The 13,870-nt window shown below is 40.4% G+C and overlaps 1 protein-coding gene across 12 annotated transcripts in view; it reads right to left on the bottom strand.

Annotated features, from left to right (window-relative positions):
• Nucleotides 1-13,870, bottom strand: part of Ranbp3l (RAN binding protein 3 like) — a 47,042-nt gene that overhangs the window by 9,203 nt on the left and 23,969 nt on the right. For 5 of the 12 annotated variants that reach the window (XM_085676665.2, XM_085676667.2, XM_085676662.2 and 2 more), the window contains 11 exons: nt 13,495-13,553; nt 12,673-12,715; nt 12,216-12,293; nt 11,648-11,722; nt 9,052-9,123; nt 8,070-8,209; nt 6,213-6,310; nt 4,754-4,838; nt 4,302-4,382; nt 1,094-1,196; nt 435-559 (listed from right to left, as the gene is read on the bottom strand). In XM_085676665.2, coding sequence (XP_085532791.2) covers nt 435-559; nt 1,094-1,196; nt 4,302-4,382; nt 4,754-4,838; nt 6,213-6,310; nt 8,070-8,209; nt 9,052-9,123; nt 11,648-11,722; nt 12,216-12,293; nt 12,673-12,715; nt 13,495-13,553 — 959 coding nt within the window. The remainder of the gene's footprint in view (nt 1-434; nt 560-1,093; nt 1,197-4,301; nt 4,383-4,753; nt 4,839-6,212; nt 6,311-8,069; nt 8,210-9,051; nt 9,124-11,647; nt 11,723-12,215; nt 12,294-12,672; nt 12,716-13,494; nt 13,554-13,870) is intronic. The other 7 variants (XM_085676671.2, XM_085676669.2, XM_048429075.3 and 4 more) reach the window with 5 other exon arrangements.

The following is a 13,870-nucleotide window of genomic DNA, read 5'->3' as shown; positions in this document are numbered from 1 at the left end:
GTCTGAAGTTATTTTAAGACAGAATCCTAGAACACCATGTATACAAGCCCCAGAGCGCGGGAAGCTAGAGCAAGAGGATCCTAAACTTAGGCTCATTGCCTTTTTCTTCTTCCAGAACAGAATGGGTGATTGTAAACCTTCTCTCTCTCTCTCTCTCTCTCTCTCTCTCACACACACACACACACACACACACACACACACACGCACACACACACACACACACAGAGAGAGAGAGAGAGAGAGAGAGAGAGAGAGAGAATTTAAGATTAACATTGCCTTGGTTTAACAATGAAATTTTACAAGCCACAAATAGTTTTTATTCAAACAACTTAAGTCTTTCTGAAACTCTATTTCTAGCTATTTTCGAAGATGTCTATGCTGATGTTGACTTTAGTCTATATAATACTAGAAAAAGTAATGCATAGCATACAAACCTTTAACACATTATGTTCCATTTCTTCTCCTGTTATGACATCAATTTTCTCAAGCAAGCATTTTTGTGATGGTTTAGAAGAAAAGGCAGTAGCTGATTCAATTAGGGATAGATTTTTAACAGAGTCTGTTCCAAAGAGAAAACAGGAGGAAAAATGTGTGAGACCCTGTTTCCTCTGTCATGAAGGTTGTGTTCTAACCTTGTTAGTACATATTTTTACCTTATGGTTTAAAGGCCAAACTGTTTGAATGGGTTAAAATCACCTAATTTACTCTTCCAAAGTATTAAGTCAATAATTTCAAAGTTTATGTTATAACCTAATTATTTGTTTTAACCCTTGCCAAAACAATTTTAAAAGTATTTAAAAGCTTTTAAAATTGTCTGGATATTAAGTAAATGTCATTAAAGTAAAAGGAGGCAAGAGGCTGGAGAGCTAGCTCAGTGGCTAAGAGTGTTTCAGAGGACCCAACTTTGGTTCTCAGCACCTACAAGATGGTTGCTGTAACTCTATTCTCAGAGGATCTGATGCCCTCTTCTGGCCTTTTTTGGGCAACAGGCACACATATGGTGTACCGACATACATGCATGCAAAACACCTATACATGTAAAAACAACAGGAGACAGTGAAGTTAAATGCTTTACGAATGAAATGATTCTTACTTGGATCTGAAGTGGCGTTAGGAAATTTCAGAACAGATTTGAATGTTTTTTCCTTGGCATATGAATGGTTTTGAAGTGAAGATTGGGTGAGCTTTTGAGTGCCCTAAGTGGGGGGAGAAGGGGAGGAAATGTGCATTGTTTAATCTTATACCTAGATATTTGCAGTAAGAAAAAAAAAGAAAAGATATTTGTTTTTCAACACAGCACACAAGAAATAACTACTGTGATTTTGTTTCGGGCTCCCTCTGTGCTTGACAAAGAAATGTTGTTTCTAACCTCAAAAGCCAGAACCCACTCATCCCAGCCCAGCCAGGTGAACCTGGTTTTAGGGAAACAAGAAAAGCTTGAGTAGGGGGAAGCAGGTGGCTGTCGCTCTATGGCCACCAGGCTGACCTAAGGGCCATTCTCTTCACTGTTTTTCAGTGGTCTCAGATAGTTGTCTACTTCCCAGGAGAGAAAACTCCACCAGACATCTCAGAGAACAGAAAGAATCCTAACATTTCCTCCAACATCGGTGTCTTTCTGCCAACAGTCATTGGGTGTGGTGTGTGTGTACGCATGTGCACACCCAGACACAAGTGTGAAGGTTAGAGAACAGTCATTGGGTGTGGTGTGTGTGTACGCATGTGCACACCCAGACACAAGTGTGAAGGTTAGAGAACAGTCATTGGGTGTGGTGTGTGTGTACGCATGTGCACACCCAGACACAAGTGTGAAGGTTAGAGAACAGTCATTGGGTGTGGTGTGTGTGTACGCATGTGCACACCCAGACACAAGTGTGAAGGTTAGAGAACAGTCATTGGGTGTGGTGTGTGTGTGTACGCATGTGCACACCCAGACACAAGTGTGAAGGTTAGAGAACAGTCATTAGGTGTGGTGTGTGTGTATGCATGTGCATACCCAGACACAAGTGTGAAGGTTAGAGAACAGTCATTGGGTGTGGTGTGTGTGTACGCATGTGCATACCCAGACACAAGTGTGAAGGTTAGAGAACAGCTTGCTGGAATCAGTGTTCTTCTTCCACCAAGTGGGTCCCTCAGTTCAAAGTCAGGTCACCAGGCTTGGTGGGAAGTACCTTCAGCACTGAGTCATCTCTCTAGCCCACCAGCAATTACTTTCAAGGCTTAGCATATCTGATGTCATAAAAGGCTGCATGAAAAATATCAATAACTGTGCTGTTCACAGCTGTGTGTGTACCCCCTTGCAGAACAGTGAAGGTGGAACACTGCCACTTGAGAACACATTCAAATCTTGCCTTTCTGAACTCAAGATTCTTCTATGATACTTAATGGGAAATCAGTATCATCCCTAAAACTAAGTAAAGACAAATTACAATCATTTTCAGTTTAAGAAAACAGAAATACCAGCTCAGAAAGATTTGTGACTCATTCTAAAAGCTAAAGTTGGGAATGCACTTTGACACCCGTACCACAAGACCATGGCTTCACAAGATTAATTAGAGGAAAAACACAAACCATCTGGATTGTTCCAGCATCCTTGGGACATCCTCCCTGAGAGAAATGGGAAACTCTTTCATAAGCCTCATCCAAAAGTGTCCGTGAGCTGTATTGACAAATGCTCTCTCACCCCAGCCCCTGTGGTCCCAGCTGTCATTTATTCTCGCAGGTTTCTCTGTTCCCTTACTACACTGTAAGCCTCTCTAGAGTACCTGTCTGCTTTAGCTTCGCATAACTACTTAGGGGAATCTCAAACTTAGCTGTACGTTAGAATGACTTGGTCCTTGACCTCACCCACAGCATTTCTGATCTAATGAGTCTGGGTGAAGCCCAGCTCTTAAGATCTCATTTAAAGGCTCCCCAGATGGGGAGCCAGGAGATGGCCCAGTGGGTAATGGTGGTTATTGTACAAGCTTGAGGGCACATGCTCAGGACACAAAGAAAGCTAAGTATGGCCACATGGTCATAGCACCCCAGCACTAGGAGGCGGAGGCAGGTGGAGAGAAGAGCTTGGCAGCCAGCCTAGTCCAGAAAGGTGCAGGATCAGCGAGACCCAGTCTCATGGGAATAAAATGAGAGTAGTAAGAAATGTCCTGTGGTCTCCAAATATACATGCATGGCATGTACATACACATGCATACACACCTGATACATAGAACACAGACACGCATGCAGTCACAGAAAAAAGACTTTCCTCCTAGCATAAGCATGCAAGGTAATAGGACTCGCTATGGCATCTCCATATATATCTTCTCCTGCTGGTCCCTTTCCTCCTCCCAAACAGTGTTCCCTCTGCTTTAATATCATATTTTTAAAAAGTCTACATTCTGCATACAATGTCCACTAACTGTGTATAAATCAAACCAAATATACCTAAAACTATTTTAAGTAGCAAAGAGTAAAAACAAGCATTTAAACTAAAGGGTAAAATATTTAAGTAACAAGGTCATCAGTATATGAACGCAGTACCTCATTACCATAGGAACCTGGTACGTGGTTGGTAAAGTGAATGCTAAAGACCATCTTGTGAATATGGAAAGCATCTTTATTGCTCTAGCATCCTACAGAGCCTATGGTACTCAAGTGTCAAGCTTAGGAAAAGAAAAAGAACTTGCCTCAACATATTACACAGGCTTTCACCTGGAGCTTGCTTGCTTCATTCAAGCTCTGATCCAAAGATGTGGATTAATATCGCCACTACTGTTGGAGCTGCCCATCGCTTTGTTTTGTTTTGTCTTTTGACTGTCTGTTGGAGAGAGTCTCACTATTTAGTGCAAGTTGGCCTGAAACTCTCTGTCCTACCTTAGCCCCTTTAGAGCAAGGATGAGAGGCACCTGCAGGTGGACCTGCCCTTTCTGGCAGTGACAGAAAGGTACTTTAAGCTAAAAAGCAACAGAACTACCCTTAGAATGAAGGCCAGTCCTGAGTTAGGTCTACAACAAGCAAGATAAGAAAAAAACTGACTCTGGAGTCTGGAGAGCCCTAAAAATATTGAAATCAACTAGTTTTTATTAGCATATACCAATTTTTATTAGCATATACCAATTGTACAAAATAATTATTTCATCATTGTGGCATTTGTGTGTGTGTGTGTGTGTGTGTGCGTGTGTGTGAGAGAGAGAGAGAAAGAGAGAGAGAGAGAGAGAGAGACAGAGAGATAGGCATATGTGGCAGGTGTGTTCTTCCATGGGGAGCAGGCACGCAGAGGCAAGGGGAGGACATCATTGACATTTTCCTCTATGGCTCTCTACCTTATTCCCTGGAAACGGAAACGAGGGGTCTAGGAGATGGCTCAGTGGGTGGAGCACTTGCTGTACAAGCACAGGACTCTGCTGGAATATGAAGCACCCATGTGAAACCAGCTTAGCTAAAGTGGCACACTTCTGGCTTACACTACAGCTCACAACAGTAACAAAGCTACAGTTAGGAAGCACCACCAAAATAGTCTTATTGTTGGGGTCAGCCCATGAGGAACTGTATTAAAGGGTTGCAGCATTTGGAAGGTTGAGAACCACTGCTCTATGGGCTTAACATCTGTTATTCAAACAGTTGGGATGTGCTTCCCAGAAGCCTTTTGTAGTTAAAGAAAGAAATTGTGAGTTTTAACCCAGAACTGAGAAATAGTCTCGAACTGAACACTAATTAATCTGCCTCGAGAAATGTGAAACAACAGGCCCCCTAAGATAATTTGTCAAAATCTTACCAAGACTCTTTCTACCATGTTTTCTCCAAAAACGAAGTCAGAACTGCAGCTTTTAAAAGAATGCTTGTCTTCCTTTGGTTGGCATCTATTACACAGAAATAAGCCCTTAGTATTTTAAATTTGTGGATGAATCTACTTGAAGCCTTAGCAGGCAAAATAAACAGGCGGTTCAAACATAAGCATTGCTCATATGAAATGAATGAGAAGGAAAAAGAAAACACAAACTAGAGACCTTCAGGGGTGATATTCAGAATATTGTTGCTTACTGTTACGACGTGGGCGTTGACCTGTGTGGATGACCTCCTGCCATTGACAGTGTGGGCTGCAGGACCAGCTGGAAGGCTGCCCAGTCCTTATCTGCTGCATTCCAGCAATCCCTAGCCATTATTCTTTATCTCAAGTGGCCAACAATGCTTTAGCAATCCAAGATTTTCAGGGGTCTTATCAGTTACACTTGGATGTGCATTGTTTTAATTCTTCTACTCCAAGAAATTTTATTTTTATATTAAAATTGGTTTACAAGATGAGAAAACTCAAGCATGCAGTCCTCTATCTGTAGACAGCTGTGCTAAGGGCCCTGAGCACATCCCTATGATCTCATAGTACTCAACCTGGATGGAGTCAATGTTTGTCCACAACCATACCAGTGTTCTGCCAGATAAAACATTCCTTCATCACCACTACTGCCAAGTAACATTAATGTTTCATTTAGCAGATGCATACTGCTTTCCTTTTATACCTAAACAATTAATGCTAAGTAATCATATATAACACCAAAATTGATTAGAAAGCGGGGGAAAGGACATTAAAAAAAGAAGGAAGGAAGGAAGGAAGATTAATAGCAAGACAACTTATACTTGAAGTTTAGTCATATCTTTTTTAAATATTCTGACCAAAATCCATGAGATAATGAAGGCGATCCAATATTACTATGATGACAATGCATAGCTGAGGTATTCTGAAGAGCTTTCTAAGCTAACATTCTTATAAAATGTGCTTTCAAATGAGAATCTTGTCAATTTCTTCATACAGTGTCAGCAAATTACAGCATATGAATAGTTAAAATGGTCAAAGCAAACAAAATGAAAAGGAAACATTTTGGTTTTCTTATTAGGTTGAATATCCCTAATTAGGAAATCTGAGGTACTAAATTTTCCCAAATCTGAAGCATTTTGAGCACTGATAAAATATCATGTATTCTTGGCCTCTTTACAATGGGTCAAAGTCAAAATCATTAAAAATATTGTATACAATTACATTCAGATTATATACTCAAGGTGTTTGCAACTCTGTGTACATGTCTTTTATGTTTAGATTTTGATGTCATCCTAAAGATATGAATTACATTATATGCATTCAAATATTACAAAAAAACCTAAAAAACAAACAAACAAACAACTCAGCTGAAACACTTCTAGTCTCAAACACTCTGGAGAAGGGACTAGCTGTATAATTTTACCCCGAGGTTTCCTCTGAGACGTGCAGATCAGTAGACAGCTGGACTGAACTGGCATTTGGTAAATTTTCACTTTGCAAACTAGAGTTTGCATCAGATATCTGAAAAGGGGAGAAAATAAATGCACCTGAAAGTTCATTAGAATTGCTCTGTCTACAACCATCAGACAGAAACCGGTTATAGCCACACATGTTAGAAGGTTCCTGTGTGCAGACACAGCCCCCAGCCCTTCCTGGGCCTCATCTCACATGCTCTTCACAGCTCAGTGCACTTTGTCCTTCTACTGCCCACAGCTGACAGCTGAGCCAGCTGACGGAAAGAACTTGGAGTCCTCTCCCAAGTCACACAACCAAATGAAAGTGACGTTAAGTACTGTTCTCTGATTCCAGCGACTGCACATTTCATTATAATACCCACCAACTTGTTGCCTTTTGTTACTTCTCCCTACTTTAGCCATTTGGACTTATTGATTACTTCTGGATTAATGGGGGACTTTCCAAGGCTGCTCAGTCTCTGGAAATACCCTAAGAGCTTGGCTGTCACAGCCACCCGCTCGCTGTAAGAGGAAATCAGCTCACCTCTTCATCCTGACATTTCCCGTGGGTAACTGTGTCCATTTGAAACTGGTTTTGAGCATGTGTGTAATGTGCATGGCCTATACTGATTCCATACATGTGAGACTGAGGGACTCCAGGACTGCAGTAGGTCCAGAGGTAAAGAACTCATCCGTGTTTTCTGGACACCTCTTCTTCCCCCTAGGGATTTGCAGATGTGTTCTAGGGGTAGTTCATGTTTTCAAAGTCAGGTGAATTCTGTTTCCACTGGAATTTTTTGTACTTGTCAATAAAAGTATTAATATTTCCCTATTATACCAAGAATTTAAAAGCTGACAAATATCTACAAAAAATCATGTGCCGTGGTTAACCAAGGTCAAAGTATATGCTGATGATCTTGTTACTCAGTAATATATCAACTTAAAATTAAGAATATTTTATCATATAAGACACTTATCATTTTCCATGCATTAATAATTGATTAACTTATTATTAAAATTCACAATGGGTCCCTCAAAATCATATCTTATAAAGAAGAGGATTTGGAAGCATAACAATTTTGAAAAATGCTGACCAAGTTCACTTTCCTTTCTTCCCCAGTAAGGAGACTATTGGGTGCCTGGTTTGGACAAGCATGGGTAGTTACAGTATAAGACTGTTTTTTTTTCCCTTAATCAAAATGACTGATACATTTCACTTCCATGTGTTATTGTCATTGTGTTCATCAAAAACCAAACCAAACCAGTCGAACAACCTCAAGAGTCTGAAATCAAATGGCTGATGGAATTAACTCAAATTCCAGCTGCCTAAGTTATGCCTCACTCCTCCAGAGTGTCACAGCTACACCTGCAGGTGTAGGACATTCCAGAACCCCACGTCTGCATGCCCAACAAAAGAGTAGGCCTTTAGCAGAGCTTTACAGGGAGGGATTCAGACCCTTCAGTGTTTAGAAGAAAGAAGTCTTATCTGTCCCTGGAGGCTGCCAAGCTCCCCTGCTCCATCCACTGTTATTCTGTGTGTGCAGTCTTGGCTGCTGGTATCTGTGAAGATGTCTGGTGTGACCTAAACTGGCAAAGCCTCACTATGACCTTGGACAGCAGAGGATGCAGAACCCCCTACTCCATTATTTGAGCACAGGTTCTGGCCCCTGCCCATCATTGCTTCCTCAGGTTTCATACTGTGAGCATTCTGGAGTTCCCACTTGGGGGTGACAGCAACCACAAAATCTGGTTCAGGGAACACTCTCCAATTTAATACAATCACCAAGAGTGTTTCAATGTCTCTCTTTCCAAAGGAAATTTCTTACCTTGTGCTTGATATTTTCCTTAATTTTGCAGAATTTCAATTCACCGTGCCCAAATATTTTGCTTATGTTTTTGCAGCGTTGAGCTTGAGGTGGCTGCAAAATAGCAGGTCTTAGAACCTGCTCCGAAGGTCTCACGGGACCTTGAAAGAGAAGAATGAAAAGATCAATACATTTTGATGAAATGCCCCTTTGTGACTATTTTTTAACATGATGCTTTTTAAAATTATCACAATTAGTTTTTAGAGACTTGTCAAAGTCAGTGCAGTCCATGAATTGCTGCCACCCAGTTCTTAACTAGCTCTTGCCAAGTAAGTGTATCTTTTGATTACATGGCTTGTCTATTCAAGTATTTCTATCTCCGTGTTTTGTCACTCTGTCCTACCTACATACACCCAACATACCACACACACACACACACACACACACACACACACAGAGAGAGAGAGAGAGAGAGAGAGAGAGAGAGAGAGAGAGAGAGAGAGAGGGGTGGATGGAAAGACAGATTAAAATATGCACGATCAACAAAGCTTATGAACTGCAGTCAATATGGTCCCGAGTCTACCTACTAATACTTTAGAAAAGCTTACCATTTTATTTATCTCCTTCCATCTTTTTCTAAGCATGCCTCCCTTGACACTTCAGGCTCATGCCGATATTCTGAGCTTCTTTACTCCTATGCTAGAGCTTCCCTCCTTGCCATGTGACTGTCTACAACGTGTCTGACCTCTGTATCAATCTCAGTGGCATGGCTTTTATCCCTTCTAGTCATCAGGCATTGGTGGGGTTCTACAGTTTGCCTGCCCAATGTTTTTCTTCTAAACTCTAACACAATTTCCCTTGTTCCTCAAATACATTAAATCTTAATATTAATAAAATTAATTTAATAATAAATATTAATTTATTAAATGAACAACTAAACACAAATAGATAAATAAATGGTGAGAGAGAGAATTTCTGGGGGTTTGAAACTGAAGAGCCATACCTTGCTCTATGTTGTTCATGTCAATATTCCTTTGCACCAGACTTGATGTCATAAAAACATTGTTTTTCTTCACTATAAGAAAAAAAATTTTAAAAAAATCCTTTAAAGTCTGTAAACTATTTTACGTTTTTGTAGAGAAGTTCTGTTCTGATACCACCAGTAGATGTCGCTACTGGCACTAATACTGCTAGAGAGGGATGTCCTGTTAAAAGTTGGGATTGCCAAGTAAATTTTGCTACCGACTTCCGCTCATTTCTCAAAAACCTAAAATTAGACCTTTTATAGAAGAGGTAATCTTATGTATAATCATTAAATAGATTATTGCCGTGAGAAATGTTGCAAATTACAAACGCTGAAGTGATAGTGAATCCTGTGTGCCTGTGTATAGCTCTCATAGTATGCTCTAACACTATCAGCAAGGCCTCTACATTCACCTTTAGTGGTACTTATAAGACAGATGAGGATGGCAGCTATGTCGATTAGGTTTGTTTTGGTTTTAGTTTTTGTCAACACAAGCTAGAGCCCCTTTGGAAGAGTGAATATCAATTGAAAAGAAGTATATACATAAAGATAGGCCTTTAGTAAGTCTGTGGGGACATTTTCTTGACAAATGACTAATGTGGGCGGGTTCAGCACACTATGGGCAGTGACACCTCTGGGCAAGTGGCCCTGGGCTGGTGAAGAAGCAAGCTGAGCATGCCGAAGAGAGTAAGCCAGGAAGCAGTCTTCCTCCATGGTCTGTGCTTGAGTTCCTGCCTCCAGGTTCTGCTTGCATTCCCGCCCTGACTTCCCTTTATGACAGACTATACACCATCAGGTGAAATAAACCCTTCCCTCTCCTAAGCTGGCTGTTCTCAGGGTTTAGCCACAGTAACAGAAACCAAACTAAGACAACAATAATGCCAGAGTGTTTCTTTCAAGGTGTGTTGCTGGGTAGGAGTGGTCATGGCTGCAAACACAGAATGTCTGTGCTTCTCAGAGGGAGGCACTGTCTTGATTCTGCAGGGGCTGGCATCTGACTAATGGAGATGACAAGGGAATAAGAGGCATTTCTTCGAGGTGTTCTTCAGAGCATCATCTCATGAAGGCTGGAATCAAATTGCTGCTCTGAACAAAGCAGAATTTGGTAGTCTTTAGTCACTTTATTTCTTGAAACAGAGCAACAAGTGGACTTCATAAATTGTACTATTTTTATCTTTCCCAGCACCATTTATGATTCTGCACAGCATAAAGTAGAATTGTTGCTTACTACCGATTAGAGTCCTCGGATTTGTTCATCCTTTAATATCTGATTTTTAAAAATGAAGTAGTTATATAGACAAAGTAAAGCTATCCCTTGGCTTTACCCAAAAGCAAGTGAAGCAGAATGCTTTGCCTCTGGGCTTAGCTTTCTCTCTATTTCTTTTACACAACTTGCCATGTGGATTCAGAGAGTCTGCTGTCTCTACTGTGACTAAAAGTGTCTGATACACTGTTGCTCAGTTATGATTGTAATTACTGTTACTAATGTCCATTGATTGGTTTGAAGACTCTGCAGTTCTTTGGCAGAGGACAATCAATCAAAAAGACAAAGCAAGCTGTTTTTACTTTGTATATCTTCCTTGCATAAAGTACTGCTTATGGCACAAAGGGTGTAAGCCCTACTATGAAGAGAATTCTTAAAGTAAGTCTCTTTTTAAATTTTTTTTTAAAATTTGCTTTGGGATAATACTCATGTACACTGTAAAGATTTGTCACTCATATTGGTTTAATAAAACGCTGATTGTCCAGTAGCCATGCAGGAAGTGTAGGCAGGGCGACCAGACTAAGAGAATTCTGGGAAGAGGAAAGGCAGAGACGCAGTCTTCAGTCAGATGCAGAGGAAGCAAGATGAGAATGCCTTACTGAGAAAAGATACCACGCCATGCGGTTAAACATAGATAACAATTATGGGTTAACTTAAGTTGTAAGATCTAGTTAATAATAAGCATGAGCTAAGAGACCAAACCATTTGTAATTAATATAAGCCCCTGTGTGTTTCTTTGGGACCAGACGGGACAGAAACTTCCATCTACAAAATTCCCAACTGATTCAGCATGCAGTGTATAACAGAATTCATCTTTAAATGTAGGCATCTGTTTATTTTATATATGAAGTCCTAAAACAGTCCAAGCTCAATTTTTTTGCCAAAAATGAATGACACATTTCACTGTCTGGATCCATGAGGTTAATAATCTTCAGACAGCCCTCTTGCGTCTGTGGCTGTGACTTTTCTCTGATTTGTTGGTCACACTATTAGCATATTTTTTTTTCTTTAGGAAACTGGCTAGGTTTTAAGTTTTTTTCTGAAAGACATATTTATTATATACAGTGTTCTGTCTGCATGTGTGCCTGCAGGCCAAAAGAGGGCACCAGATCTCATTACAGATGGTGGTGTTGCTGGGAATTGCACTCAGGACCTCTGGAGGAACAGTGAGTGTGTGCTTAACCACTGAACCATTCCTCCGGTCCCACTATTCGCATCTTATGATGTCTGAAAAAGAAAACTCATCATTGATAAGAATGATTTTTGAGACACCAGAGGGTCAGGATTGAGATTCTAGGAGTCTGTCATTACCTGGCCCAGAGGGGGGGAAGGTTGGGACATCAGTAAATGATGAGGACCTCAGGCGCGTCTGAGACAAAGCTGCCACTGAAAGAAGATTCAAATGCAGGCCATTAAGAAGTGTATCTTCTGTCTAGTTTGATGGGGATTCTGTTCTTTGGAGAAAAATTTAGATCTCCAATTCAAAGAAAATTATTTTTTTATATTTTTATCAATCGAAACAAAAGACTACCTCTGATGATCATAAATTAACTTTATTTTCATTCAACTCAGTAACTATTTCTTGAATGTATTAGACATTCTTTGAATACATACTGAGTGGAGATACATGTACATAAATTGCTGCTTTACACAGTCCAAAGGCAGTAAAACCCATTAGGCACAGCTGCACATGGGTATGTTAATGTGCGCATGGGCAAACTGTTCTCAAATGGCTCAGAATACAGTGTATGATGAAGTTCTTCTCAAAGAACTTAATGTTCTTATTTTGTAGGTGCTTACATTTAAACGTCCAGTTGGAATTTTTTTTTTTTTTTTTTTAGTAATTTCACATGCAGAATAATAGTTGAACTCTACCTACCTCCTGGAGACTGGGAATCTGTACTATAAAGCGTGACAGATGAAGACCTTATGCGTTTTCTTGAGAAACCACTGAATTCTAAAAGAAATTCAACAGGGATTGCATTTACAGTAACATACAGTGCGGGAGTAGATCAACCCCTTTGTGTGGGTAGGTCATCATTTCACAATGTGCTGACTCGTGGAGCCCAACATTAAATAGGAGGGGTCTTAGATGATTATAAACCTACAGACACCATGTTAGCATGGGACAGATAGAAACGAGTCTTCTGCAGGAAACTATATACAGCCTCAAGTTCAGCCTAGAATCACAGAGGCAGTGCTCCTGTCACTGTTCTCGGGACTCTCGGGAATCACGTCTTACAGTCGGGGTCACAGCCCAAATGCTCGCGCTTCACTATTTCCCTTGTATGAAGATTGGGGTTTGGGGTTTCACAACACAGGACGTAATTCGTTACCATGTTCTGCTGCTTCTTCATCCAGGCTGTCCTCTGCAGGTCTCTGGGAAGACACAGAACCACCAGTTATATACCACTGTGCATTTGCTGTTATTGCATCATTTCCCCACCCCGCCTCTGTCTAAGAGAATTTCATGAGCCAGGGCTCTTCAGCTCACAGGGACAAAGTGACACGCCACAGTTTCACCAAGAACGTGGCAACAGAGAAGTCTCCCCAGTGGGGATAGATTTGTGATTATAAAATCTTTTCTGAACACTCGTTTAAAATGTAGGTTTTTGAGGCACCTGCTCTCAGGATTCTAAAGTGGTTGATCTGGAGTAAGAATCTGCATTTTGAACAAGGGAGAAAAGGTAGTTTATTTTGTGAGCAGTTCATTAACAACTGCATGTAAGGTTGAATTCTCACAACCTTAATCAGGTGGTGGGTGGGGACAACTAATTCTCCAGCTCTTGTGGTTCTAGGATGATGTTTCGACATCAGACAGACTCTCGAAGCCTTTCAAACTAAGATTGCATGCTGGAGATACCTATACCCAGTCTTAGGATCTTTCAGTAGCAAGGACGTAAGGAGCTATTTAACTTTCCTAATCTTTTTCTGTTTCTTTTTTCTTAAGTCACCTTTTTAAAGTCATTCCAAATAAGCATATTATTTTAGGTAAACCACTTTACCACAACTTAGAGATTTCAACCAAGCTGATGTCTCTGAGTCTCAACTCCAAGAGCATTCAGGTAGTGGAGAAGGCCAAGATAAAATCATGAGGCTACAATATCAACTACCTCCTTAAAGTGTTACTTATCGAAACCGGAATAGTTTGATCTTACCTTGAAAGTGTGTTCTCCTTTCTCAAAAACAAATGTTGGTTGAGCAATGACATATTTTTCTGCAAAAGAAAGGAGTGTTCAAGATTTCAAAGTACAGTTACATCTCTAAAGCCACCTAAAAATACTTGGGATTTTTTGAGGGTTTTTTTGTTTGTTTTGATATTGAGTTTTTGTTTTGTTTTGTTTTGCATTTTCCTTGCTGTGGTGATTTGAATGATTATAGCCCCAATAGACTCATATATTTGAATATTTGATCTCTAGTTGGTGGAAATGTTTGAGAAGGATTAGGAAGTATAGCCTTGTAAGAGGAGGTTTATCACAGGCAGTGGGCTTTGAGGTTTCAAAAGTTCATGGCAGCCCTCTGTCTCTGCCTGCT

This window comes from Myodes glareolus, chromosome 15 (genome assembly GCF_982192425.1).
Source record: "Myodes glareolus chromosome 15, mMyoGla1.1, whole genome shotgun sequence".
NCBI lineage: Eukaryota > Metazoa > Chordata > Mammalia > Rodentia > Cricetidae > Myodes > Myodes glareolus.
This window is presented reverse-complemented; position numbering and strand designations above follow the sequence as displayed.